This window comes from Alternaria triticimaculans, assembly GCF_023758025.1.
Source record: "Alternaria triticimaculans strain BMP 0046 chromosome Unknown scaffold_4, whole genome shotgun sequence".
Taxonomy (NCBI): domain Eukaryota; kingdom Fungi; phylum Ascomycota; class Dothideomycetes; order Pleosporales; family Pleosporaceae; genus Alternaria; species Alternaria triticimaculans.
Genome location: NW_026055961.1, coordinates 1,405,994 through 1,430,970, shown reverse-complemented (window position 1 = coordinate 1,430,970; position 24,977 = coordinate 1,405,994). Strand labels below are relative to the sequence as shown.

The 24,977-nt window shown below is 52.9% G+C and overlaps 12 protein-coding genes across 12 annotated transcripts; 3 read left to right on the top strand and 9 right to left on the bottom strand.

Annotated features, from left to right (window-relative positions):
- Positions 1-150: 150 nt before the first annotated feature.
- On the top strand, positions 151-844 carry J4E78_004051 (uncharacterized protein; the record flags this gene model as incomplete). The annotated part of the gene is made up of 2 exons (XM_049364683.1): positions 151-643; positions 807-844. 2 exons carry the CDS (start codon positions 151-153, stop codon positions 842-844), a joined length of 531 nt encoding a protein of 176 aa, XP_049223761.1.
- A 1,658-nt stretch (positions 845-2,502) lies between these two features.
- On the bottom strand, positions 2,503-3,175 carry J4E78_004050 (uncharacterized protein; the record flags this gene model as incomplete). The annotated part of the gene is made up of 2 exons (XM_049364682.1): positions 2,503-2,897; positions 2,962-3,175. The coding sequence occupies 2 exons, from the start codon at positions 3,173-3,175 to the stop codon at positions 2,503-2,505; spliced, it is 609 nt and encodes a 202-aa protein (XP_049223760.1).
- Positions 3,176-3,380: 205 nt separating this feature from the next.
- Positions 3,381-3,804, bottom strand: J4E78_004049 (uncharacterized protein; the record flags this gene model as incomplete). The annotated part of the gene is made up of 2 exons (XM_049364681.1): positions 3,381-3,417; positions 3,467-3,804. The coding sequence occupies 2 exons, from the start codon at positions 3,802-3,804 to the stop codon at positions 3,381-3,383; spliced, it is 375 nt and encodes a 124-aa protein (XP_049223759.1).
- A 319-nt stretch (positions 3,805-4,123) lies between these two features.
- J4E78_004048 (uncharacterized protein) lies at positions 4,124-7,882 on the bottom strand (the record flags this gene model as incomplete). The annotated part of the gene is made up of 1 exon (XM_049364680.1): positions 4,124-7,882. The coding sequence occupies one exon, from the start codon at positions 7,880-7,882 to the stop codon at positions 4,124-4,126; it is 3,759 nt and encodes a 1,252-aa protein (XP_049223758.1).
- Positions 7,883-8,662: 780 nt separating this feature from the next.
- On the top strand, positions 8,663-9,778 carry J4E78_004047 (uncharacterized protein; the record flags this gene model as incomplete). The annotated part of the gene is made up of 1 exon (XM_049364679.1): positions 8,663-9,778. The coding sequence occupies one exon, from the start codon at positions 8,663-8,665 to the stop codon at positions 9,776-9,778; it is 1,116 nt and encodes a 371-aa protein (XP_049223757.1).
- A 127-nt stretch (positions 9,779-9,905) lies between these two features.
- Positions 9,906-10,484, bottom strand: J4E78_004046 (uncharacterized protein; the record flags this gene model as incomplete). Its single annotated transcript, XM_049364678.1, has 1 exon — positions 9,906-10,484. The coding sequence occupies one exon, from the start codon at positions 10,482-10,484 to the stop codon at positions 9,906-9,908; it is 579 nt and encodes a 192-aa protein (XP_049223756.1).
- A 537-nt stretch (positions 10,485-11,021) lies between these two features.
- Positions 11,022-12,011, bottom strand: J4E78_004045 (uncharacterized protein; the record flags this gene model as incomplete). Its single annotated transcript, XM_049364677.1, has 1 exon — positions 11,022-12,011. One exon carries the CDS (start codon positions 12,009-12,011, stop codon positions 11,022-11,024), a length of 990 nt encoding a protein of 329 aa, XP_049223755.1.
- Positions 12,012-12,424: 413 nt separating this feature from the next.
- J4E78_004044 (uncharacterized protein) lies at positions 12,425-13,612 on the top strand (the record flags this gene model as incomplete). Its single annotated transcript, XM_049364676.1, has 1 exon — positions 12,425-13,612. One exon carries the CDS (start codon positions 12,425-12,427, stop codon positions 13,610-13,612), a length of 1,188 nt encoding a protein of 395 aa, XP_049223754.1.
- A 328-nt stretch (positions 13,613-13,940) lies between these two features.
- Positions 13,941-15,170, bottom strand: CWC2 (Pre-mRNA-splicing factor; the record flags this gene model as incomplete). The annotated part of the gene is made up of 1 exon (XM_049364675.1): positions 13,941-15,170. The coding sequence occupies one exon, from the start codon at positions 15,168-15,170 to the stop codon at positions 13,941-13,943; it is 1,230 nt and encodes a 409-aa protein (XP_049223753.1).
- Positions 15,171-15,438: 268 nt separating this feature from the next.
- J4E78_004042 (uncharacterized protein) lies at positions 15,439-16,269 on the bottom strand (the record flags this gene model as incomplete). Its single annotated transcript, XM_049364674.1, has 2 exons — positions 15,439-16,138; positions 16,211-16,269. The coding sequence occupies 2 exons, from the start codon at positions 16,267-16,269 to the stop codon at positions 15,439-15,441; spliced, it is 759 nt and encodes a 252-aa protein (XP_049223752.1).
- Positions 16,270-17,001: 732 nt separating this feature from the next.
- J4E78_004041 (uncharacterized protein) lies at positions 17,002-20,315 on the bottom strand (the record flags this gene model as incomplete). Its single annotated transcript, XM_049364673.1, has 7 exons — positions 17,002-18,260; positions 18,309-18,376; positions 18,427-18,700; positions 18,746-18,898; positions 18,950-19,873; positions 19,927-20,177; positions 20,236-20,315. The coding sequence occupies 7 exons, from the start codon at positions 20,313-20,315 to the stop codon at positions 17,002-17,004; spliced, it is 3,009 nt and encodes a 1,002-aa protein (XP_049223751.1).
- A 684-nt stretch (positions 20,316-20,999) lies between these two features.
- On the bottom strand, positions 21,000-24,246 carry J4E78_004040 (uncharacterized protein; the record flags this gene model as incomplete). Its single annotated transcript, XM_049364672.1, has 5 exons — positions 21,000-21,800; positions 22,573-22,609; positions 22,658-23,052; positions 23,099-23,566; positions 23,611-24,246. 5 exons carry the CDS (start codon positions 24,244-24,246, stop codon positions 21,000-21,002), a joined length of 2,337 nt encoding a protein of 778 aa, XP_049223750.1.
- Positions 24,247-24,977: the final 731 nt, after the last annotated feature.

The window sequence follows — 24,977 nt, the reverse complement described above, 5'->3', positions numbered from 1 at the left end:
AACTTCAAAGAAGGCAGAGATGGCGTCTTGCATCTTCCCGAGACCTCTAAGACGACCTTCCGCCTTTTTCAGACTTGGGTCTACCTTCAAATAACTCGTTCGCCTCCAGGTCTTAGTGAGGTGGAAGCTCTATTAAGCCCTGCAGCGCGCATGACCCGATCTTTGAACGCTGATGTCTCAGCTCACACGCGTACCAGGACGGAAGAGACAAATCAAAACAAGTCAGATGCTGACTCCGACTGTAATAACGATGTTTTGAACAGCCTCTTCCATCTCTATCGCTTTGCGGATGCATACGAGTGCGTCAAACTGCGCAATGACGTTATCAGCGCCTTCAGCGACCTTACGAAAGATGGATTGGCTCCCGACCCCGAAACGATCGCTTTCATGTTCGAAGAATTACCTCCTTCTTCTACCATCTGTCAATACTTCGTCAAGAGTGCTGCGCTGAATTGGGGCCACTACAGGGGCCCTTATCGAGCGCTACTCGAGGCTACACCGCTGCCCCAAGATTTCTTAGTAGAAGTTGTGCGCATCAACCACAAGATTGCAAGCAAAGGCAAAGGAATGGATGCATTATGCAACGAGATACAAGATCGCTGTAACTTCCACGAGCATGCAACGGAAGATGAAAAGCAGCTGTGTAAGTCAAGAATGCTTCAGGACGCGCCGTACATAGACGCTCTTATCTTAGCGTGCTTGGAGGTCTCGAAAGGCGGACAAATGGCATGATGGATCATGTCAGCGCATAAGATATGCAATATTCCTTGAGAGTGGAGCAAACTGCTGGATACTGACGTGTTTAGTCAAGATTATCCTAATCTTCGCCAGTCTACAGCTATAACATGTGTCTTGAAGACCTCTTGTCATCTCCTTCCCTTTCTCAATGAATTCGACCCAGTCTTCTACATCTCCAGCAGTATCAACATTCTTCAACCACTACCCTTCAATATGACATCGGCAATACGTTGTTTACTCTCCTCATTATCTCCACTCCCCTAGCCCATACGTTAGCACACATCCTCAACTTCATCAGCGCAACACGACCTACCGTCAAAAACACCTTCCGAAACTCATCCTCCTCCAGATCAAACCAATTCGTGATATCCCTATGACTTCTATCCCACGGCCACTTCTCATAAAGCCTACGAATAACACCCTGATACACCTTAACCCTATCAAACCCAGCAGCGCGCAAGCGATAAATACTCGGCGCAAACGCCTCCAACAAACTTTTCAGGACAGGCCACAGCGGGGGCTCGAGGTGATAGTCTTCATCAGCTGCATGATGATCTATCTGGAAGATGATTACCATGTCTTTGTTAGTCAACCTAAGAAGGTTCTCGAGATCAGCTACAACACGCGAGCTGCCACCCCAAATCTGATCCCAGCTGAGATCAATGCGTATGTATCGGATGATATGTGCAGGCACCACTCCTCTTTTCCAGACATCTTGCGTGAGAAACATCCCTAGCAAGCAAGCACCCGGGGTGTACATTATGAAGCCGCCAGTGCGGTACCAGTGCTCCGCTATCTCTTTTGCCACTGCTTCACCCGTGTACTCGGCGTACCTCCAAGTATCGCGACGCATGGTAGGGTCGTCAGGTAAAGGCGGTTGAGCGTCGAAGAAAGATCGGCCACCGTGATAGTGGTGGAAAAATCGACTTGAGCGTATTCCGGTATCTACCTCACGACAATCAACAACGTAATGTCGCCTGCGGGGAGGAATGAGATGGTCGTAGACCATGTCCCTCACTTCGCGAGGAAGGGCTGCGCGGAAAGCTGTACAGAAGTGGAGCTGAGATTTGCGATATCGCTCGTAGCATGCGAGTAAGCGGGCTGTGCTGTTGTTGTTCGATCAGAAGTATGTTTATTACATGATGTGGGTGTAACGTACTCGACTGGATCAGGTTGTCGATCAGGTTCCCGACATCGATATTTTCTACATGCAATTAGTCGCCTCTTACTTCGCATGAGGCTTGGACTGTATAACATACATCTTCCGCGTCAGTGCGTGTGAAGAGTCATAATGGCCGATCTTCATTGCGGATTAGTGGCCACGGAAATAGACGGTTAGTCCCATGCGAAGTTATTGGAATCTGGTAAGTATAAGATGCAATTAATTATCATCTTCAGTTGTAGGGGCGCAAGCGCCTCTTATCCTAAAGACGAGAAGATGAATGTGGCGGAGTCATTAATATGCAGGCAACAAGACGCGAAGGAACACAACGCTAGTCCGGACGCGTACCTGGGTATCAGCCAACCGAGGCTGCAGCAGACATATTTCAAGTCGTAGGAGTTATGAAATCATGCATAGCTTTCCTTCAATAAAGCTACTCAAAGTTTTGCCTGCCTAACAATTCTTTAATAGAGACCCTTATACCCTCTCCGAGTACATACAGCGCACAATGCACGCGAGCCCAGCAATTGTTCAGATGTTGGGATTTTCCGTCAACGCCCATTTTTCCTGCCACAACATTAGAGGACATCAAACCGGACATTTCAGAAACATACCAGGCAAACCATGAACAGCCCTTCTTCCCCATCAAACAGCGACGTGAAGTCCTTGCAACAACCCGCACTCTGTACAGTAACGCGACTCAGCCCTTCCCTTCTTAGCTGGTAAACAACAGGACCCAGTTTCTCTAGTTGCAGCCGTCGAGCCGACATGCTAGTCCTGTGGATAAGACGTATGTGCAAGTTGACATCCTTGTTCTCGATCTTGCCGAGTGTATCTCTTAGCTCATCGAAGTAATCAGTCTTGGTTTGGTATTCGGCCACGTGAACGTGCATGTGCTGGATGATAAGGCCTGGTTTGAGGCCTTTGGAGAAAACGTCGCGTTCCAAGAAATCGGGGATCAGGTTCAACCGACGGTGACTGAAGCAGAAGGTTCGACCTAAAGATGAGTGTACGAAGTCAGTATTTGTCTCACATACAGTTCGTACATGGATATTACTAACTGCGGTACCAGTGCTCGACTATCTCGGTGGCTACTTCGCGGCCCATGTAGCTGTCGAGCCACCATTTCAGACCGCGCTGGTCAGTTGACTTGAGGCCTCGTATCCCTTGGTTGACAAAATCCATTTTTGTGCTTTGAATGACGTCTTTTCTCCAGTCCCTGTGTCCGGTGACGATCTCGCGGTAGAATGGGCCGATGATCTCGCTGTACACCATGTCTCGCAGTTCTCGAGGTAGGGTGGTATGCAGCGTTGCGCAAAGTTGAAGACATGTGAGCCGGCCTTTCTCAACAGCCTCTGCAAGGTTTGCGTCGCGTCGCGTCCGTACCATTATCCTTTTGTCAGACAGTTCTGATGTCGAGTCCTGTATGTTCCGTCGCCTATGTCTGGTCAGCGACTTCGCGGTGCCGGTATGACGGTACCTACTTGTTGGCGGCTTCCTGTTCTTCTTGATGTACTCTGAAATTCATTAGCTAATGGGTTCTAACAACCTCAAGCATACACTCACTCGTTCTGGCGCTTCCTGCTATCTCCAGGCTCATTGTTGGTAGCAATATGGGTTCCAGTCGCATCTTTGTCAGAAGCCAGCTGCGCTGGGGCGCTTGTATCGAGCACATTATGCGAGTGACTGCATTCGCAGCCGATGGGGTGGGGAATGGTCGCGTGCTGGGCTGATTGGAATGAGTTCCCATCGGGAAGTGTAGCGACTACATCGCCGGTGGCCAGGCTGGTTGTAGACATGCCGTGGTACCGTAGCGATCCAATGTAAAGTATACCGAGAGGTATCAAGTTGAAATGGGAAGAGGCGGGAGACAATCCCGAGCGAAGAAACTTGGAAGGGGCCATGGTGCAGAGCAAACTCGACTGACAGGCGCACCTACCCCAAAGAAACTTTTACTGTGTTCTGACCACTGACAGCGTGACTTTCTGGACCCTGCGACCCTACCCTCTCTCTCGATGATTCTTTACTACGAGCACGGTATGCGTTTCGGCAGTCGTCAATGTCTCATTACAGTACCATAGTAGCCCGACCGCGTTGAACAAAGGACACTACATCAGCGAACAAAACGTAAAATGTAACGTGTCTTCAATCATTCATCAGCAAAGTGATCCATAAAAGCGCCAGGGTATATGCATTTTCCAAACCTTCCCACCACCACCCCATCTACGCGCGATCAAAATCCCCACTTCCCCTCATCCTAAACCCAGTACTAATCCTCTCAATCGGACTCTGCCTCTCAGCCCTATCCACACTCAACCGGTTAGCCATCGCAGTCGTGCCATTCAAGCCATTCGTAATCCTCACAGCAGCCTTCTCGGGACTCCTTCCCGTGCTGCGACTAGCAACCGGAAGCAACGAGCCACCATCACCCCAGTGATTCGCTCTCGCACTGCCAAGATAGCTTTCGATGCTGCGCCTGCCGTCGGGGCGGTATGCCGTACTACGCCCGCGACTCAGAGCCTGCTCGATAGTGCGCGTATCGAAGGGGTACTCGAAGTCAGTCTTCTCGATACCGCTGTAAGCGTCGGTATCGCGCCGGCTCTGGCGATTCTGGGCCTTGCGCTCGCGGAAGCGGCGTTTGACTTCGCGGAAGAAATCCCCAATGGCGTCGAATGAGAGCGCGATGGCGATGAACGGGATGGAGATAGCGAAGCCGATGCCGAACATGTACTTGCTGACGAATGAGAGAGGAAGCGAAGGCTCGTCGCTACCGGGCCGGTGCGGAAATTCTTGGATGTTGATTGTGAACATGGCTGCGATGAAGGATAGAGGGAGGAAGATGATTGTGACAATGGTAAACACCATGATGGTCTGGCTTTGTCTTGCAGTACCGGCAGCTTGGTCGCGAGCGAAGCGTGCCTCGAATGCGTTGGCGTGCTTCTGCTTTAGATCGAGTAGGTCAGTGATGGATTCATAGATGCGCTTGGCTTGCTTGTCCATGCGCTCGAGATCCTTGATATGTGTGTCTACTGTCTTCGTCATATCCTTGAATCGCTTCTTCAGCTCCTGTTGACTCTTATGCTCCTCCCGGTATATGTCCGTGATGCTTGTCTCCATGTCCGGTAGTATGGTGCGTTGATCTTCCAGCACCTTGGAGATCATGTTGAGTTCGTCGCGAATGTCTTTAGTCTCGGCTAGCAGGTCTGTCTCCGCGCCAATATCCAGTAGTTTATCGACAAAGAGCGGAGCATGGGCAGCTGTTCGGTCGCTGTCACCGTAGTCAAATGCCTCTTCCGGCACTGGAGGGTCAGTCAACGCGTGAGAGTGCGAGTGTGAATGATGCGATGTGTGCCGGCGATTCAGGTGCTCTCTTTGCCTTCCCTCGGCCTCCAAATGTCGCGAAAAGCGATTGGGTCGGCGGTGGTGTTGTAGCCAAGCCGAGGCCTGGGCGGACGCTGTGTTGAACTCTTTGAAAAGCATAGTTTCCATCTCAGTAGCATCACCGATGCTTGATTCGAACATATCGAGAAATTGATAGTCTTCGTCACCAACACGATGTCTGTCAAACACGCCACTACACCGACCGGTGATGATCATGGCAAGATCGTACACGCTACGCACCGGATCTCTTGTCTTGCTATTGATGTCTTCAATGACTCCATCCAGGACGTTGAGCGGGTCGTTACGAGGCTGCTGCCATCTTTGAGGGAAGGCCGTCACGATCAAGTCTTTGCCAAGCGTCCACATCCATAGCTGATCGACCATGAAGATCTTTGGGTCAACATGTTGCGGCTCGTTCGACTTGCATTGATATCGATAGACAACTTGGTCTCGATCTCGGGATTGCGTGTCGATATTGTGATAAAAGAACTGGTCGAGCGTGCGTCGCACGTGCAGCGAAACTTGTGAGGATGTCAAGTGAGCCCTGAACAGCATCTCGTCATAAGTTGATGCACGGTAATATTGTGGCTTAGAAGTGCCACCCTCGTTCTTCTCCCGCTCTTTCATCTTCTGCGTCCTCGAGATCGCAGCCTGCATCTCTTGCCGCCGCCGATCGGTTTCAAAATGTAGGTATGGCATGAAGGAAAAGATGTTGCCCTTCGCTACGGCTGTTGGGTCTTTTCTACCTGGGCTGCCGGGTGACCTGAGATGGCCGCTATTGTTAAGAGAGGAGCTAGTATGCGTTCGTTTCGCCTGGTGTTCTGGACCCCGGGTTGGTGTGTCCGTCCCACCTGATCGCTTGCCTGCTTGTCTCGATCCACTCCACTTCGGTTGCTTCTTCGATTTGTCCTTCGCCTTGCTCTTTCCTTCCTTGACAGTTGCAGGTCCGGAGCCCGTTCCTGCAGTTCCATCTGTATAATCAGTATCCACGGTACTGGTCCGCACAGGCGTGCGAGGAAATTGCGACGTTGGCGGTTCTTGTGAACCAGCTACCGCATCGATACCTAAGCCCATACCGCTATTTACCAGAATCTGGGGTATGAAATCAGCGCCGTCGGAAAGATCGGAATCATCGTGCTGTTTTGGTGCACGCGGTGTGCTTTGACACAGCGGTCGCATGAAATGCGAATGAATCTGCTGTCCTCGATGCTGATGACTGAAGGACCGTTCGAGCGCCTTGAACCCCTCCACATCGCTGGCACCCTCCTCGATGAAGGCCTTCGTGAGCAGCGCCTCAACCCAGGCCATATTATTGGCAGGGAGATGTATCCATCGGAAGGTTGTCGCCTTTGACTCCTTGGGTAGAATCGCAACAGCTGGCTTTCTTGGGTTGATGGGATCTCGGCCATATAGCAGCTCGAAGACAGTCCTTCTTGAGACTTTGTTTTCGTTATGGAAGTTGCCAAAGTCAACGATCGTAGCATGGAACCCGTTTGTAGCGCCAAGGGCATCTTCGCTAAGCGCTTCGACCTGGTTGTGGGGTGCCAGTGCATTGATGATATCTTTACGCGCAGGTTTCTTGCTCTGCGCAGCGCGCAAGAACGGCGTGATACCAAATGTATCCTTTGGCGCTCGTTTGATGCCTGCCCTTTCCAAGAGACACTTGACTACGTCAAAGTGACCAGCCTGCGCCGCGACGTGTAAAGGTGTCGTCCCGTTGAGTGTTCGCGCATTGATGTCCGCTCCGGCAGCCATGAGTATCTTCAGCACCTTGACACTGCCTTGGTCGCAAGCATTATGAAGGGGCGTCCAGCTTCCGTCGCTCTGCGCGCCTACGTCTGCCCCGTTGACTAGTAACAGCTCAATGATGTCGTCTCGCCCGTGTGCGACTGCCAGATGTAGTGCCGTCTTCTGCCTGACTTCCACCGCGTTCACATTCGCTCTCGGCAATCTCGTTCGACGCAAGAGCATCTCGCACAGCTCCTTCTTGCCGGTACTAGCAGCCCAATGCAACGGGCTGCGCTTCTGGTCGTCCTGGCCCTCTGGTCCGTCGATCGCGATATTCTGCTTCAACAGCTCCGCGATGACATCGCGTCCCCAGTTGCAGTGCTTGTCTGCCGCCAAGTTGTGTAATATGTTCCGCCCAGTGTTGTCCTTCTTGTTGACGTCGGCACCATACCTGAGCAGTTCTTGCATAATGTGGTAGTAGTTCTTCCATGCAGCCGTCATCAGCGCAGTCCGTCCCTGCTTGTCTTGCGCATCCACGTTGCCGCCGAACTTCAACAGCAGTCGTACAATGTCGACACGCTCTTTCTCAATCGCTTTGAACAAAGGCGAGACTCGACCACCCGGTGCACCGTCGGGCTTCGCGCCGCTCTTGAGCAGGTATTCGGTGATGTAGATGTTTCCGCGTTCGGCTGCGCGCATCAAGCCTATGCGCAGAAGGTGGTCGACGGGTTGCGACTTCGCTTTCGCATGCTCGATAATCGCGATCGCATCGTCGTGTTTACTGTCCTCGATGGCCTTCAGGAGACGCGGTTCGACGCGCGCATTTTGCGCGGAATCAGCTCCATCGCTGGATCGTGATGGTGAACGACCCATATTGGCTACATGCTCTGGCTGCGACGACTCTTCGTTCGCAGGCGCTGGATGGAGTACGAGGGCGGATATTCGTTCGATTGGAGATGAGATGGAGGACGTATCAAGGTCGATAGAGGGGACCGGGTGTGCCGTCGAAAGCCATTCTCAAGTAGAGTGCTCCTCTCCTTCAGTCTGCGGTCGTACTGCCTTCAGGGCGGTGGATGGTCACACTCAGCCACAGGCCTAATTCGAGCTAAGAACATCCCCGGCTGCGACGTGCATGAGCACACGTGATGATCGGCATCTCGCGATTCGTGAGCCATATATTCGTGAAAGTATGGAAAAGTTGACATCTGACTGAATGATGGTGATGGAAGCAGAAGAGCCGAAGTCCAGGATTGCTGGGTTGGAGTACGTGCCTGGGGATCCGGGTATTGCGGGGACAGAGGTACGCCAACTCACAGCGCGCCCGGGCGGCGTTGACGTCGGCGCGCTATTACTGTGCTTTTTGAATGACTCGACACCGCTTTGTACACATTTCCCATCAAGTGTCACGCTGTTGACTCCTTGGACGCGACATTGACGCGCGAACTTAGCGTGCGTCAGGCGTTTGCCAGCGGATGGTGCAGGTGGTCTCTGCATCTGTTTACAGCTATGAAGACCGAGGTCTATAGAACGCGATCGCCATCTGGAATTCACGAGCCAACTGCAACATCTTCAACGTTCACACACCCAAAGCGGAAGTGTTCAACACTCTTCTCGCGCTTATTGATTTTGGTCGCTAGCCTCGCCTTCTTCACCATGTACAACCAACTAGCTACGTTACGCCCCATGGACACCAAATCAACACGACATACGGACTCGATCTTCATTCCATTTATGTACAATCTGAACCCCAAACATGTGCCGCAAGTCATGTGTGGCGTCGAAGGGGTTGACATCAAGATGCCTGTGGATACTGGGTCTACAGGCACTTTAATAGGCGCCCCAATACTTCCGCACATACCCTCCACTGAGGGTACGCCGGCACACCACTTCTTTACAAGCAGCAAGATCCTCTACGTAGGGCGACTGGTCAAACTACCGATGCACTTCGGCGGCGAGGATGGCTCATATGCGACTGCAGACGTGCCTGTCCTTATCGTCGACAAGAGTTGGAGATGCCCTTGGTATGATCCCCGTAAAGACCGGTTCGAATGCCCATTGGGTCCACATGGGGAGCAGGCCGAAGAGAGGGACACTTCGCAAATCACCTACATGGGCGTAGGTTTTGGAAGAAACGGCCCAAAAGATGGTATGCCATACGCGACACCGGATATCAACCCGTTCTTGAATATCAACGCAGTCGACGGGGAGCCGGTACGACAGGGCAACCTGCAATCTGGATATATCATATCGGCCGAAGGTATCCAGATAGGGCTGACGCCGAAGAACACAAAGGGCTTCGCATTCTCTGGTCTAGAGCCAGGTCTCACTCATGACAAGGATGCGAGAGATTGGGCCATGGCGAAGATGTGCTTCAGCATAGATGGCCAGGGGCAGAACTGTGGCACTCTGCTAGTCGACACGGGCATATCGCAGATGTATATCAGGGCTGAGCAGGGCGTTTCGATACCAACTGTCTGGATCCCCAACCCCAACCCAAATGGCCATACAAGCAAGCTGAAGCGTGTGAAGCCTGGGACCAATATCACGATTGGGTTTCCGTCGCTGGACCGACCAGCGACTTCCTACTCCTTCGTCGTTGGCCAAAATGCGTCCATCGAACCAACGTATGTGTTTCCGCAACCACCGGAACACCCCCCTTATGTGAACACAGGGCGGAACTTGTTGTTTGGCTACTCGATAGCTTTCGATGCGGCGGGAGGGCGTTTCGGGTTTCGTCCAGCTGGCAGTCATGCCTCTTCTGTACTTTAGTCCTCAATCCAAGCCTTACAACACACTCAACGTGGTGCGCTCAGGCTTTCTTCTCTCTGCTCCTTCCCATCCGCTCATCGATGCCGAGTGTGATTCCAAGACCATCTCCTTTACCCAGGCCATCTAGTCATTTGACCGTCATGCTCCTCATTGGGCTGCGGAACCCTTCTCTGAGGTCTTTGTACTCCTCCACGGCCTTGACCACGACACCGTGCGCCTGCTCGCTGTCCACGCCAACACCGACCAGAACGATAGCGCCAACGACGCCTTCTACGCCCTTGACGAAGACGGGGTATCCGCCCCCTTCAATGGTATATTTCGACCACTCATCCCCGCTCATAGCATTATGCTCCGCGAACCTCTTGTAGTCGCCCTCAAACTGACAGCTCATGAACCACGTCGAATGCCCCCATCTCAAGACGGTATTGCGCTTCCTCTCCGTCCACTTCTCGTGATCGGGCATTATGCCAGGCAGGCTGGGCGAGTGAAACAGCGTCTGATTCGCAGACGAGATGTGGATAAGCGCGGGGCATTCGGCGGTTCTCAGCGCGTTTCGGAGGATATTGCCAATGACCCAAGCATGTTCGCAGGTAAAATGGTTGAAGGTGAAGCTCTTTTCCTCTTTGGCCAGTTCCGTCAGGTCGCGCGTGGGTGCTGGGAGCGTGCTGAGCATCTTGTTGGTTGCTTGCGTGTTCGAGTGGGACATGGCGGGCGGATGGTGGGCAGTTGGCTATAGGTAGGGGATCTTCACATATAGCGCTTGTGTATTATGTACAGGCAGATTGAGATCTAGAAAAATAGGGGATGACGCGTCAATGGCGCGACTGGCGGAAGTCGAAACAGAAACACCGCGGACACCGCGGATGGGGCAACCACGCCGTTAGTCGGGTCGTGCCGCTGTCTAGCTCCACCTCGAAACAAGGCTGGACTGCGCGCGTCGCGTATTCATTCCTTCCTGCACTCCACGCTCCGCTTAGAAGTTGTCACGACCTTGGATGTCATGCCATCTGGCTGTTTGGAACATTCTAACCATTACGCGGACATGTCTCATTCTTGCCCAGGTATGAGAAGCTGTCTCCACGTTCATGACGTCCCACGCGGTCACTTTGGATAATCCTTTATCCCCTTGGCAAATTAGTAGGATTCAAGTCCTGACCCCCCTTACAGTAAAGTAACGTAAAGGAGGTGCACACGCATTCATCGGTAACATATCTACGAAACCAGCGTTTCCATTCATCATCCGTCAAACATTACCTAAGTCTCCACTTTCTCCCCAATCCATCCCCTCATAATCTTCCAACCTACCCTTCGTAACCTCAACCAGCCACCTCCTCATTCTCTCCAAAGAAAACCAATCATCATCTTCCTCCACGGTATCAACCCAGACCTTCTTCTCCCGCGACCAGTACGGAGTCCCGTGCTTCCCATCGATTACGCTACCAGTGGGTTGCGCACTGTCGAAATCGCCCACGACGTAGCGTGTTAGAGTAGCATCATACTGAGCCTCAGGGTACCTGAGGAAAATGTTCTGGGGTTTAATATCCCCATGGACGATACCTAGACAGTGCAGGTGATGTATCGCAGACGCAACAGCTTCTAGACAGTCTCGCACGTGTATAGTGTAACCGCGCTGAACTGCTTCCCAGAGGTCACAATCGTATTTGTCGAAGACAAGCTTTACGACGCGCTCACCTTCCATGGGCACTTCGATAGGAGCACCGCGGTACTCAAACCGAAGCATATGACCTGTTTGCACACCGTGATATCTGCAGATGTGCTTATGAGGCATCACGCGAAGTTTCTCGCACATCTCAATCTCGCGTGCCGTCGTCTTAGCCACAAAGTCTGGATAACGGGTGTCGCGAATGCGCCGGTGGCCCGCTTGCAAAATGGCATGATGCTTCTTGTAATGCTCCTTCGTTTCGCAGCCTTGGACTTCCCAAATGCGTGTGTACTCAGGTTTGTACTGCGGGTAGAAATTGGCTGGTTTGACTTGCTCAGGGGGCAAAGTGTTCTCACGGTCTATCCAGGTTGAAGGGTTGGCACGGTCAATGTCCCGGTCGGATAGGATGCCCTTCTTGATTGCATGGTATAGTTTTCCGTCTTTGTGGGCTAGCACCCAGGTTTCGGACAAAGAATCCTGGGATACAACGCGATGGTCTACGATCTGCATCGACGGCTTCGGTAGGTCGTCTTTGGTCACGCCTGTGAATCCGGCAATATACTTGAACATGATGATCTGGCCAGGGTATTTGATCCGGATAGTTCATCTAGGGATCTTTGGTTGAATGCGAGCACCATCAGATCTCTTCCGGCAAAGTGGATGGGCTCTTGTGTTGTAGAAGAACAGAGTCGAAATACGAGGTACAGCTCAGACCTTCACTGTAAATATATAGCCTAGCCAGGTGAGCAAGAGGGGCATACTGGATACTGTAATGGAGCGACTACAATGTGCAACAGCGTCAACTCCTCACAGAGTGAATCAGTGCATCATAGTGCCAACTGGAACATGCCATCGTGGTCTCAAAGCCTTCACAGCGCATCCCTTCACTACATAGACAAACAGGCCAGACACCTTTCCCTCCACCGTTCTACTAAACATCTTGCGTCCAACATCTTCCATCGTTTCACTCAGGGCACCCCATCATGGCGCCTCAGGCCGCTGCCCGCAGCAACGACCTAATTCTCCAAAAATCACGCGTCTCCGGCACAACCAAACGGGCCCTCTTCCGCTCAAAAAAGTACCCAGGACTATGGTACGCCGAAACCCAAATCCCAGATGACAACAGCACGCCCGATCCCAACCCATATACCTGGGACGTCCCCCCACGCAAAATCAACCTCTCAAACGCGCGACCCACCTACAAAAAAGGCGCCATGACCTCCGCCAAATACGCAACAAAAGGCCATCTCTACGCCAAACAAATGGACTACCTGCGCTACCATCGAGAACTCTTCGGGCACCCATACTGGATCAAAGACATCATGACGCGGGAAATAGCAAACTGCGAAGTGCTACGCAAGAACCCGCATCCGAATATCTGCCGGTACGTAGGCGTGAACTACGGCATGGACCAAGGTATCACAGCGCTGCTATTCCGGCGCTACGATACCACGTTGTGGGATCTAATAGTCGAGTCTCGGGTCTTCGATGCAGAAAAGTGTATACAGGGTATACGAAAAGGGATTCAGCATATCCATTCACTGGGGTATGTGCACTGCGACATCAAGCCGCCGAATATCTTCGTTGACACGCGGACGCAGAGTTTTGTAGTCGGCGATTTCGATTCCATGCAGAAGCAAGGCGCGGGGCTGAAGTATAAATGCGGTACGGATGGGTGGGCGCTGGATAGGGCGGGGACGAGTGGGTACATGGTGAATGTAGAACAGGATTGGTTTGGGTTTGACATGGTGAGTGCGTGGGTGAGGGAGAAGGGGAATGGGAAGCCAGTACAAGGGAGCGTGTATGCTAAGACGGATGATATTCTGGCGAGGGCGAAGAGGGCGTATGAAGTCAAGCGGCAGGCGGAGAAACTGAGGAAGCAGACGGAGGATTTGAAGAAGAAGGCGGAGAAAGTGAGGAGGCAGGAGGAGGTTAAGAGGTCGGTTAAGGAGAAGGCGGATGCTGTAAGGAAAGTGCAGGCTGCGAGGAAGATTCTGGTGACGGAGAAGGCGAAGATTATACCGAAGGCGGAGGCTTTGGAGAAGATTGAACAGTCGAAGAAAGCGGGAGGAGTGAAACCTACTTATGCCAATGTAGTAGCGAAACGCGATCCCGAGCCAACAAAGAAACCGCAAGTGCCGAAGAAACTGAGGGTACAGCCGCCGTCGTAAATGTCAACCTCACCGATCCACATTGTTCACGAAAAAGAAAGCTGAACTCCATAGAGCATAGGTTGACGTCAGTTCATCTACTTTGCATACTTTCACCTTGAAGTAGGCTGCAGACCTGTTCCGATTTGTCCTCGTATGAGGTGGATCGATCAGCGGAGCAAGATGTGACGAGTCGCAAAAGAACGGGTATCAATTAACCTATGCGTACGCCATGAGATGCTTAGTCCTTTTCTCCATCATGCAACCTATACGTACAATTCTTCCCTTCCATTCTCTTTCCTGCCCACGCAGTGAGAGTCTCCAGTCTGCTCTCCAATCCAAACCCAACTTAATCGCTATCACTGCCATAATCCACCAACGGCCCCGCAACAGGCGCAGGCCGCTTATTCGACGGCGTAGCCTTGAAGCCCTTGAGCGCCGCTAGTGTAGAGCCCGATAGGATGCCATTAGCCTGCTGTTGCGCAGCTGAGTTCTCATCTTGCTGGTACTGTAGTGCAGCAGCGCTGTCCTCCTGGTATGCCGACTCTCCACTCTCAATCATCATGCGCTCGCCCATGCCACCGGATTCGAGCTGCTTGGCTGCTTCCCACTCGCTCTTCTCCTTTGCGTACCACACGTCATCTGGTGCTTCGTAGCCCTGTAGTCCAAAGCTACCTTCCACCTTTCTGCGCTTCTTGCTGTCGGGGTCTCTGCCTTCGAGTTCGGCGACGTAGGCTGCGGGGAGGGCTTTTCGGATGGCCTCGGCGGCTTGTTCTTCGATGCGACGGGCTTCGCGCTTTGCGGCTTGTGGGTTGGGGTCGACGGTTGCCCAGCGGACGTTTAGGATTTCGTTGTTGTCAAAGGATTGGTGGGCCATTGCTTCTTTGGCGAATTGCGAGTTGGCTTCGTTGGTGTACGTGACGAAGGCTACGCCGCGCGCTGTCAGGACACGCGTTCGCTCGATCTCGCCCCATTCTTGCATGTGTCGCGATACGATCTCCTCGATGTCGTCTGTGGGGTGTATGCGCCCGATGTATAGCGTTCGGTTCTGTCTTTGAAAAGTTCCTACACCGCCCATGTCGTCTCGGTAGTCGGCATGCTTGTCGCGCCCAAAGCAATCGACGTTGCTCGGGAAGAGGTCGGTGACGGTCGGCAGGCGATGGAGGTACTCGCAGTCCACACCCTTTGGGCAGATGCCACGCGCAAAGAAGAGGCAGAAGTAGGATCCGGGTGTCTTGTCGGCTTTGGTGTATCCGCTGTCCTTGGCGATGTTGCAGCGTCCCTGCGCCGCGGTCTTGGAGAGGTACTTGTCCTCCCTGTCACCGCCAGACCACTTGTTGTACCAGACGTTGTAGATGTTTCCCGTCTGCGCGACTTCTTGAGGCTTTATCGTAGCAGGATCGACCTGTGGACGCGCCGGTCTCCGCTTGCGACGGATGATCTTCTTAACTTTTTTGCCCTCGGCATTGGTCGTGATGATCGTTTGTTCGGTCGTCGGAACGAGCTCTGTCGATGTAGCGGTTTCGAGAGATGTGTCGGTCGCAAGCGACGTTTGCGTGGGTTGTTGTACTTCAGTCATGGCTGTGGTGTTGGTGGTGTAGTGATAGTATCATGTCGCGACGGAACTTTCGACATGCGACAGACGCTAGCGCAGCTGGCGATCTCGCACGTGACCAAGGAGTTCCTCTGCCTCAGGTTCCCATTGGGTGACCGCGATATCAGACTTCAACAGACGGAAACATATGCTGAGCTTCAACAACGGCCAGATAATTACTGTTCCTTTGTCCGCAAGCAAGTGACCTGTTGTCTGCTAATTTCATACAAATTGTTCTTATCATTCCACACCCTCACTTACTCGTAGTACTACTCATCTTGATCCCCCCATCAATCTCCAGCACCGCCCCATTAACATACCTCGCCCCCTCACCAAATAAAAACGCCACAACATCCGCCACCTCCTCCGGCTCGCCCAGCCTCTCCAGCGCATTCCCATTCCTCATCCTCTCCACCGCCTCCCCACCCTTCACAATCCCCGCATTCGACGGCGTATCAATATACCCGGGTGCAACGCAATTCACCCTAATGCCCCTCGGCCCAAACTCCAGCGCATGCGACTTCGTCATGCCGATAAGCCCAAACTTCGTGGTGCAGTACACAGACTGCAGCGCGGAGCCGCGAATCCCTGATACACTGCTTACATTAACGATAGCAGATCCGCGTTCCAAATAGGGAAGGCACGCTTTTGTAACGAGGAACACGCCTTTGAGATTGGTGTTTACGAGTTTATCCCAGTATTCCTCGTCGGTGTCTTCGAGCTTCAGGCTGGTGGGGTTGACGCCGGCGCAGTTGAAGACGTAGTCGAGGCGGCCTAGTCCTTTTATCGTGCTGTCGACGAATTCTTGGACTTGGGATGAGGAGCCTACGTCGACTTTGCGGAGGTGGGTGGGGGTTTTGCATTCGGAGGCTACGGCGCTGAGGGCGGGGAAGTTGAGGTCGCAGAGGGCGAGGGAGGCGCCCAGGGAGGAGAGTTTGAGGGCTGTTGCGCGGCTGGGGGAGGGTTAGCATGATGGGTTTACTGGGGTGGATGGGGTAAGGTGGTAAGATGTGACGGAGACGTACCCGATACCGCTCGCTGCGCCTGTGATCAGGACGACCTTGTCTTGGAATTCTTTCGTCATGTTAGGTAGGAGGAGTTTGGAAGATTAGTTAGGATGTCAAGGCGGCCGGAGAGTAGGTAGTAGACCGCAGCTGCGCACGTAAACAAGCCTAGCATGCATGATGATGAGTTCGGTCGTGATGTTTGTTTGGTTAAAGGGTGGGGTAACATCTGGAAGTGGGATGTCATAGGCATGACTCGCGTACCTACGGGTTCTTGCATTATCGGAGACTCCACTTCATGCACGACTTCCAGGCTTCCCCTGGGTTTCGTGCTGGAATCTGAAGGTTCTACTTGCGAGTAAGTTTTGCTTCATACGCGGAGAAGACCTTCATACTGGGCATGACTAGCAGTGCACCTCCACCGACAATAGTGTAGCAGTTCAAATTCGGAAGATACTACAATAGAAAACTAGAACGCTCAGTCCCTTATAAATGCACGAGAACCAGCCCTCGCAGCCCTTAGCATAACCTCGAAGAAAGCGGACCAGAGGCGAGGCAGCTACAGCAACAGCCTCCACCACCTCCCCTTATCCTCCCCATCCGCCATCCCCCGGAACGCTCAATCCCTTCTATAAATGCGATCCAACCTCGTATATTCATTTCTCATCCAATCATTCCACGTTTCAGGCCAGATCATCGAATCCTAAACACCGTGCAATGCAGTCCTGAGCCTCAAATGTCACAGAGAACAACACTGTGCAATCCAAATGCGAGTATACACGTACCCTAGGCACGCCGGGACGCTAAAGCACTCATTTCGATTGTTGTTGGTTCGTCGCGGATCCCTCGGTTACATGGGCGTGCGACTTTGGCTCGTTCTTCGGAGATCCTTCGGTTCTATTGGAGCGCGATCTTGACCTTTCGCCACCTCGATCCAGATTCTCTCTTTCGTTATTCGAATGCCCGTCCTTATCTCGTCGTTCGGCGGCTTGTGGATGGAGGCCACCCTTCTCTTGCTGGCTGGCGCCCTCAATTTCCTGATTTCCACTCTTCTTTCCTTGATTCTTGCTCTTGTTTTCCTGCCCAGTATCTGAGCTACCATTCGGCCGGTTGTCATGTTTTGAACCACCACCGCCGTTGAGCACCAGCCCACGAACTTTCTTGACCAGATCGTCGACCTTGAAGGGCTTGGAGATGACGTCGTCCATACCGGCATCGCGCATGCTGTTAGTCTGCGCTTCCCGTACGTTTGCAGAGACACCGAGAATGTGGCTATACCCAGCCTTGCCCTCATCCTGTAGTTGTCTGATCTCTTGCGTCGCAGCATTGCCATCTTTGATTGGCATTTCCTGGTCCATGAGTATGCAGTCGAAGTAATTGCGATCATTGGGGCCGTTGTCCGCCATTTGTCCGCGCTCGGCGACTGCGTCAATGGCTTCCTGTCCGTTGTTCGCAGTAAACACTTGGAAACCACGGGATTGGAGCTGCCGTCGCAGCACTTTCTGGTTGATGAGGTTGTCTTCCACGAGGAGAAGGGTATGTGTGTCTTCGTTGCGCTGGTCGCTCTGGGATCTCGTAATCTCCTTCGCATCGTCCTCCTGGCGTGACGTCTCACCTCTCCTTAGGTCGGGTAGTTTCCTTTCCATATGTGGCTTTTGTGTTCTGATATCCTCGGTGGCCTTCTCCGTCTCTTTGTAGCGCGAATCCTCGTTCGAGTCCGGATGCGACTCTGGATGATTCTCTACTGGTGGATGCTTGAGTGAAGGATCGACATCCTCAGTATCCACACCGCCATGACTTGCGAGCGTCTTCGCTTCAGGACGCTCATTCTTCCGTTCTTTGATGCTTGAGAGATTCGAGTTTGCACGACTGATAGGTGGACGAGACGGCCGCGATCCGGACTCTCCTGGCCGAGAGGAAGAGTTTGAGGTTTCCGAGTTGCTTCGAGATTGTGTCGGCCGCCCCTCACCATTCTCGCCGACCGCGCGACGTACTTTGAAGAAGAACCCGAACGTTGAACCTTCTCCTTCTTTCGAACTCACGCCAATGTCTCCACCGTGCAGTGTGCACACTGGGCATATCTTAGCTAATGGCGTATGAAGCAGGGGCATTAACTCACATTTGCGTGATATGAACAGACCAAGGCCTGAGCCACCATATCTCTCCTGTGTCTTGGGTGTCGCTTGTCTGTCATATGGTGAGCTTGGTACTTTTGATGTGTTTGAGAGACAACGTACCTGAATCGTTCGAATAGTTTGGCCTGGCCATCTTTGCTAATGCCTATACCAGTATCTTTGACGGCTACCATCAAGTACATGGCAGCCCCGGCGCCCCATTCTGATGTCATTGTGGAATCAAGGTGGAAAGCCTCTTTCTCTTCACTGAAATAGATGACGTTTGGGGGGTAAGACGTAGGTCGCTTGGTGGATGCACCCATAGATACAGTGATGTTTCTGTCGCCATTCTTCTTGGAAGTAAACTTGATAGCGTTGGTTATCAAGTTGACCAGTACTAAAGACGTCAGCGTGTCTTGGGAAGATAGCACAATTTATTTACCTTGCTTCATGCGGTTCAGATCGGCGACAACATGGTCCACTTTCTGTTCCTCATATGAGACGTCCATAGCATAGTGGAACTTGATGTTCTTGGCCTTGAACTCGGAATGGAACACTCGGAGTGCTTGGGAGAACTCCCATTTAGGTCTTGTTGCTATAGTCTTTTAGTGGGTTGCTCAGACGTCCAGATTGTGGGGAAACTCACGTCGGGGTACTAAGGACAACATCATAGAGTCGAGCTTGGAAAAAGATAGAATGTCGTCTACAAGAGTGTTCTGATGTGAGACGCAAAGCAGTATAGTGTCGGCAGCGTCCAAGATATCGGCCACCTGGTCGTGGATGTCTTCGTGTTGCGCCCCAATTTCTTTGGTAATCTCTCTCACCTCTTCAGCCAAATGCAGGACGGCAGAAAGAGGATTTCGAATCTCATGGGAAACCATGTCAATAAACCTCTCCTGTTGCTCCTTGCGCTCTTTGGCATCATTGGCAGCTTTCTCTTGGGTTAATTGGGCATGTTTGATATCGGTGATGTCGATGACGGCGCTAATAAAACCGGCATCAGCCTCCTCACTCAGAGGCTTGAGCAAGAAAAGTCTCCACTGCTCTCCCTTGGACTTCATTTCCTCAGGCTCAGCGACATCGCATCTAAACTCTATCTGCAGCTCTGTGCGGCTTTCGAATGCCTTGCGATATGCAGCCATGACGTCTTCGTAGTCGTCGGGGTGAATGCTCTCAGGCCACGATCGAAACTCGTTGTTGCCCTTGTTCGTGGTCAGCTTGAAGAAGCCGTCGTTCACGAAGATGGCTTCGGCGTCCTTGTCGAGAATGGCCAGGCCATTGGGCAGCAGCTCGGCGAAGCGCTGGAACATGTTGGTCTGCATGGAATCTGCCTGCTCGGTTTTGCTGTTGTGCTTGCCTTTCTGTTGAGACTCATTGTCCTTGACTCGTCTCCCTGGATTTTGGCGCGAAAATTCATCGATACCCTCGATGGGCATGTAGCGGTCTACAGGCCGGTTCTCGAGCAGCTGGGCCAATACGCCCTGTCGTGTGCCGCTCTCGTCTAGGATAGTACTGAGGAGAAGCTGCGTCTCATGGTCTTCGGCGAAGTCCTTGAGGAAATACCTAGCGGCTGGAAGGGTCAGTTGACTAGATGCGGGAAACATGGTCGTAGCTGATGCTTACCCACCTTGACCGTTCGCCCTCTCAGCACCGTTCGTAACGTGCCGAGCGCTTCATGGCCGTAGCTTTCGCGCGCGAGGGTGGCCTGACCATCAAGACCACCCCGTGCCTTCTCCCAGGCGAGGTTGTGTATAACTATCAGGTCCTGGCCCCAGAAGATGGCGCTGCAGTGGGGCATGGGCAGCACGCACGTGTGGACGAGACATGTTAATGCAACAGGCCACGACTCGCGCGAGCCGATGGTGGTTTTAGTCCTGGGCGGGTGTCAGTACGGGCCCAGCAGGAGCGCATGCATCTTGGTCGTCTTCTCACCAGTCCTTGCGCCACAGATTCTCCGCATTCAGATCAAACACTGGCAGGCCCGTCGCAGACAACTTGTCAAGGTTCTCCATGGCGCAGATGCAGGCGAACGCGCTCGGCGTGTCTCAAAGCGAAAGCAGGTGGTAGGAAGAAGCGTGCTGAGAGAAGGAAGATCCGCGTGACGTCATACCACACCCCACGAGCGCGTGCCTGTCAAGAGGCGACCTGAGACCCGGGACGGCGAAATTCTCACGGGCATCCAGGGCTGGGGGCGAGGAACAGGACATATGAGTACGAGAGTCTACGCGGTCTAGGCCGGCAGATCATACTGGTTTTTGATCTCTGCAGCGCTGGCTGCACACGCCGGGTGATTAGCTGGTCATCATCGCCGATTGGGTCATCTAGCCTAGCTCGACTCGGATTTCAAGGCACGTCACTTGCCCCGTAATAGATTTTTGACATCCAGACGCCAGTTTAGTGTTGCGAACTATGCCCTACGACATCTCGACGCCACATTTAGCCACGCCTACGTCGTTGGGCAGCTGAACGCGGCATCATGTGCCCGACAAGGCACAACCGCCACGATGAACAGCACGACTCCATGTTGGGCAATCAAGTAATGAACGAGTGTTATAGATAAACTCAAAAGACAAAAGGCCCCCGATCACGATCCTGTAGTGAGCCCCATAGTACCGCAGAGTACCCCCGAGTACCTCCGTCGCAATGCCGCCAAGTCATAGAGACGTAGCAATACCCCTCACCGCATCTGCACTCAATCAGAATTGCGCGATGCCATCCCTCTCGCAGCCTGACAAGAACTGGTTCCAGTCCATCACCAGTCGACGACCTGCCCAAGTGCTCGTGCTGAACTTGCCGTCTCCATTGGCATGACCTGCATCGCTCGTACTGTTATCAGCCTGGCCATCGAGACCATACTCGTGCTCTTCACTCTGCGTCATTCCTGCATCGTCATTACCAACCTCGTCCTCCATCTCAGGGATGACCTCCTCGGCTTGTCGAAATAGCCGCTTTGCAGCTGCCGCCTCGCCTATATTCGCGCCTCCGCATCCAAACCCACAGATGCGCCGGCCGCAAGGACGCCAGAATCTGTACTCAGCGACCTGGGGTTCAGAAAGCGGGCAGACGCCGAGCAGACCTGAATCGACGCTGCGATTAGACGTGTAGAAGAGCATGGTACCGGAGGGATCAATGGGTGATGTTGCCTCCGACTCCACGCCATTGGCGATAGCAAAAGAAGGCGATGCCGGTTGACGGTGGGAAACTGACGAGAAAGAGCGAACAGACGAAGGAGGAGACGCTGGGTATGCGTTGTGATTGCGAGCGCTGGGATGGACTTCGAGCTCAAGCCTTAAATCTTGCATGGACTTTGGCGATAGGTCTTGGTAACCTTGCTTTCCGGCAAACTTCTTCAGCATGGTCGTACGCGGAGATACACATCGTGATGGACTGACAGGAGGACTCGCGAGACCGGTAATGACTTGCGAGGATGCTGATGGAGTGCGGCATCCGTTACGCATCTGCTGAGGACCCAAGAGTACATTGTCGATGAGACCCATCTGTGACGCATGCTGAGCATGTCCATGAGGCTCGCAACGAAGGGAAGGCCAGCACGTGGCTGAGCCGTCGATGCTCATCGGGCTCACTGTACGCACTGCAGGGCTCATAGCGCGAGGTGTTGCAACTCTGTTTCCAGCGTCTGATGCAGGCGAAGGGTAAGCCTCCTTTGCTGGCAGGGTAGGGGACAAGGGCGTGGGGAATCCAGGATACTTTCTTCCAACATCCGTCAGAAGTGACAGTTGTGGCTTCATTGCCCTAGGCTGAGGCAGAGCAGCGCTCATTGTACCCATGTTGTAAACAGGACTATTGTCGCCGTACCGGGGTGGGCTCACAAAGCCATTCGCCGAACCATCGAGCGAGCCCAGCCATGAAGGAAGTCGATCATGCTCGTCTGCTGGCATGTGCTGAAAACAGCTGTTTGTGAAGAAGCTCGTGGGGCTTGTGGGACTATTGGTATTGCTGGAGCTCGAAGATCCTTCGCCCGTGATACGACGTAGAGCCAGAGCTGTGAGTGGGTTCATCGGCTCCGCTCGGGCGAACCGAGCATCGTCGCAAGACCACAGTCCGCCGTACTGTTGCCACGGAAAGTTTCGTAGGAAATAGTCTTCTGGATACACATCGTATCCGAGGGTGCGTGCACGGAAGAAGACGTACACGAAGCGGCACTCGGGGAATTGACGAAGTACCTAGAAGAGCAACGTTCAGTAGATGTCATAGAAACGGACTGTGCTATTATATGCAAGGGTTAGGCTTGAGGATGGATGCTCATACATCCCAAGCGGGAAACAAAGGCGGTGATGCGGTGAGCCTGAGCCAAGTCAGCATGCGACAAACGCTTATCGACTAATGAACATACATCAGAATCTCGTAAGCAGCGTATTTCTTAAGCTTCCCAGCTCCGCGACGATAAGCATACAGAACCTCAGGTCGAGCTGTCCTGATGTTCTTCCGGCCAAGCAGCTTATGCATCGCAGGACTCGTGAGATACATGGGATCAAAGACGACCAGATTGCAGGAGCCGTCAAAGCGGCGCTCAAAACCGACAATGCTGATTGAGTGTCCTGGTTGCTGAAGGTAGATAGGCGGCAGAAGAGTCTTGGAGACATTGGATCCGTCGCTGGCAGCCGCTCGCGCAAAATATCGTTCCATGGCGGCGAGGAGAAGCTCGTGGGCCGCGATGGCGCGATCTTTGTTGTCGCTGAACTGCTCTACAGCGCAGTTGATTTCCGAATTGAGGAAAAAGGCTTGAGCCTGATACATGTTAGTAGATAACAGTTGAAGGTAAGTAAGATGTCACCTCTGGTGTGCCAATGTACTTTCTGGTATCACGTATACCACCAGTCTGGACACGGCCGATTGAATTGATGCCTTTATCCCAAGCATCTTCAATGTGATCTTGCATCTTCAGAATAGTCGGCAGCCGTCCTGGGAATTCTTCGTAGCCTTGAGCCTTGGCGCCTTGGATGTAGGACAGCAGCATTTGTATGTTCCGGTAACCGCAAAAGCCGCCTTCGCTTGGGGTTTTACCGACGTGGAGTGTCGATGGATGACAGTAATATGCTTCCTTCACGGTCCGATCAAGAGCAGATAGTTGCGCAAGGATGGGAATGATGCCTGGCGTCTCGTTCTGCACCTGATCATGCTTGATGAGGCGGCCATCTCGGCCGATGCGGTTGACGGCAGTGATCTTGGGGCCGGCATCCAGCTGATCGTGCAGCCACCTAGGCATTCGATTCTCCCAAGCGTAGGGTCCCAATTCGGATTTCTGCGGAGATTAGCTAGGCCCTGCTAAAAGGAAGATTAACTTACACCTAGCCGAGCACTTTTGATCGGTGGCTTGACGGACTTGTCGGGTTTCGCAAAAGGATTGAAGCCTAGAATACTCCTTCCGATGGTACTCTTCTCGCTCTCATCGGTGTCGCGCCGATGCCGATGTGGGTGCTTCTTCGATTTGCGACCGTGAGCATCAGTCCTCTTCAAAGCATCTGACAAGTCTGTGCTGAAACTTCGCTCGGATGTTGTTTTCCTTGCCTGACTCGCATGGGAACGACGAGATGAGGTCGAGCCTTGCATAGTAGCGGATGAATGATGAGAATGATACTTTCCGGTAGTCTCGTCAAATGATAAAGTTTCTGCGTTGTGGTATTCGAGATGGTCGTTGAAGTCGGAGAGAGGAACGACTTCGCCGCAGTTGGGGTCAGGGCACACTGTAGTGCTTTCCTCCTCTTCCGAGTCGTCGGAGGAAGGCGTGGCCTCAGTGTCGTGGCGGAGCGAGGAAGGCCTGAGGGGCAACGAAGGTGGCAACGGTTCTGGGTCGTCTTCTATCACGAAAGGAGAGTTCTCGGTATGCACTTGCTCAAAGTGTAGTTGGAGAATGTAGTCATCTTTCTGAAGCACGGTGAAGTCACACATGGGACACTCCAGAAGCTCCATCTTGCTCGTCATCGCTGTGCAGGTGATATCCTGCGTGTGAAGGCGTCCAGCACTTTCCTGCCCCAGGGATGTGTGGTGAGTGACAATTTGGGGCGACTTGTTGTTCACGTGTATGGAAACCGTCACCTCGTGCGTATACGGCTGACTATGTTGTGGCAGTCGCTGTGGGCTTCCGTGGCTTAGCATGACGAACGCGGTTCAGACGCAGACGAAACAGCAACCGACGAGTTTGGTAGACTGCACACATACTGGAGACTCGCTTATGAGGTAAAGGCGTTGTTTGCAAGGAAACGATGGCGTTGGCGGTGAAGATGAAGCCGGGGTGGACGTGAAGAAGGTGCGACGCTCGTGGATAGCCGAAAGAGGAACACAAACAAACACGCCAAGACGCGTGACGCGATGTCAGTTGCAAGCTTAACTTAGGATGCGAGTTCAATGCAAGCTACGTCTATGGCATATTGGTGTGAAGATGATGCGTGTGGCTAACAAGTGGGTCGCGGCGAGGCGGTCAGCCGCGCATGACATTGGCGGTTGGATTGGCATGGCTGCTGAATCTTCACAGCTTTCCAAGCGCATAGTATATGAAGACTGGTACATGTCGGAGGTTAGCAGTGGCGGTTATAGGTGAAGTGTCAAGCTACGTGCAAGTGATGGGCATTCAAACGGTCAAGTCGCCTACGTCATTAAACCGCCAAGACTTCAAGGATAGCATCTGCGGCGGGTCTTGCGATGTCCGCAGACCT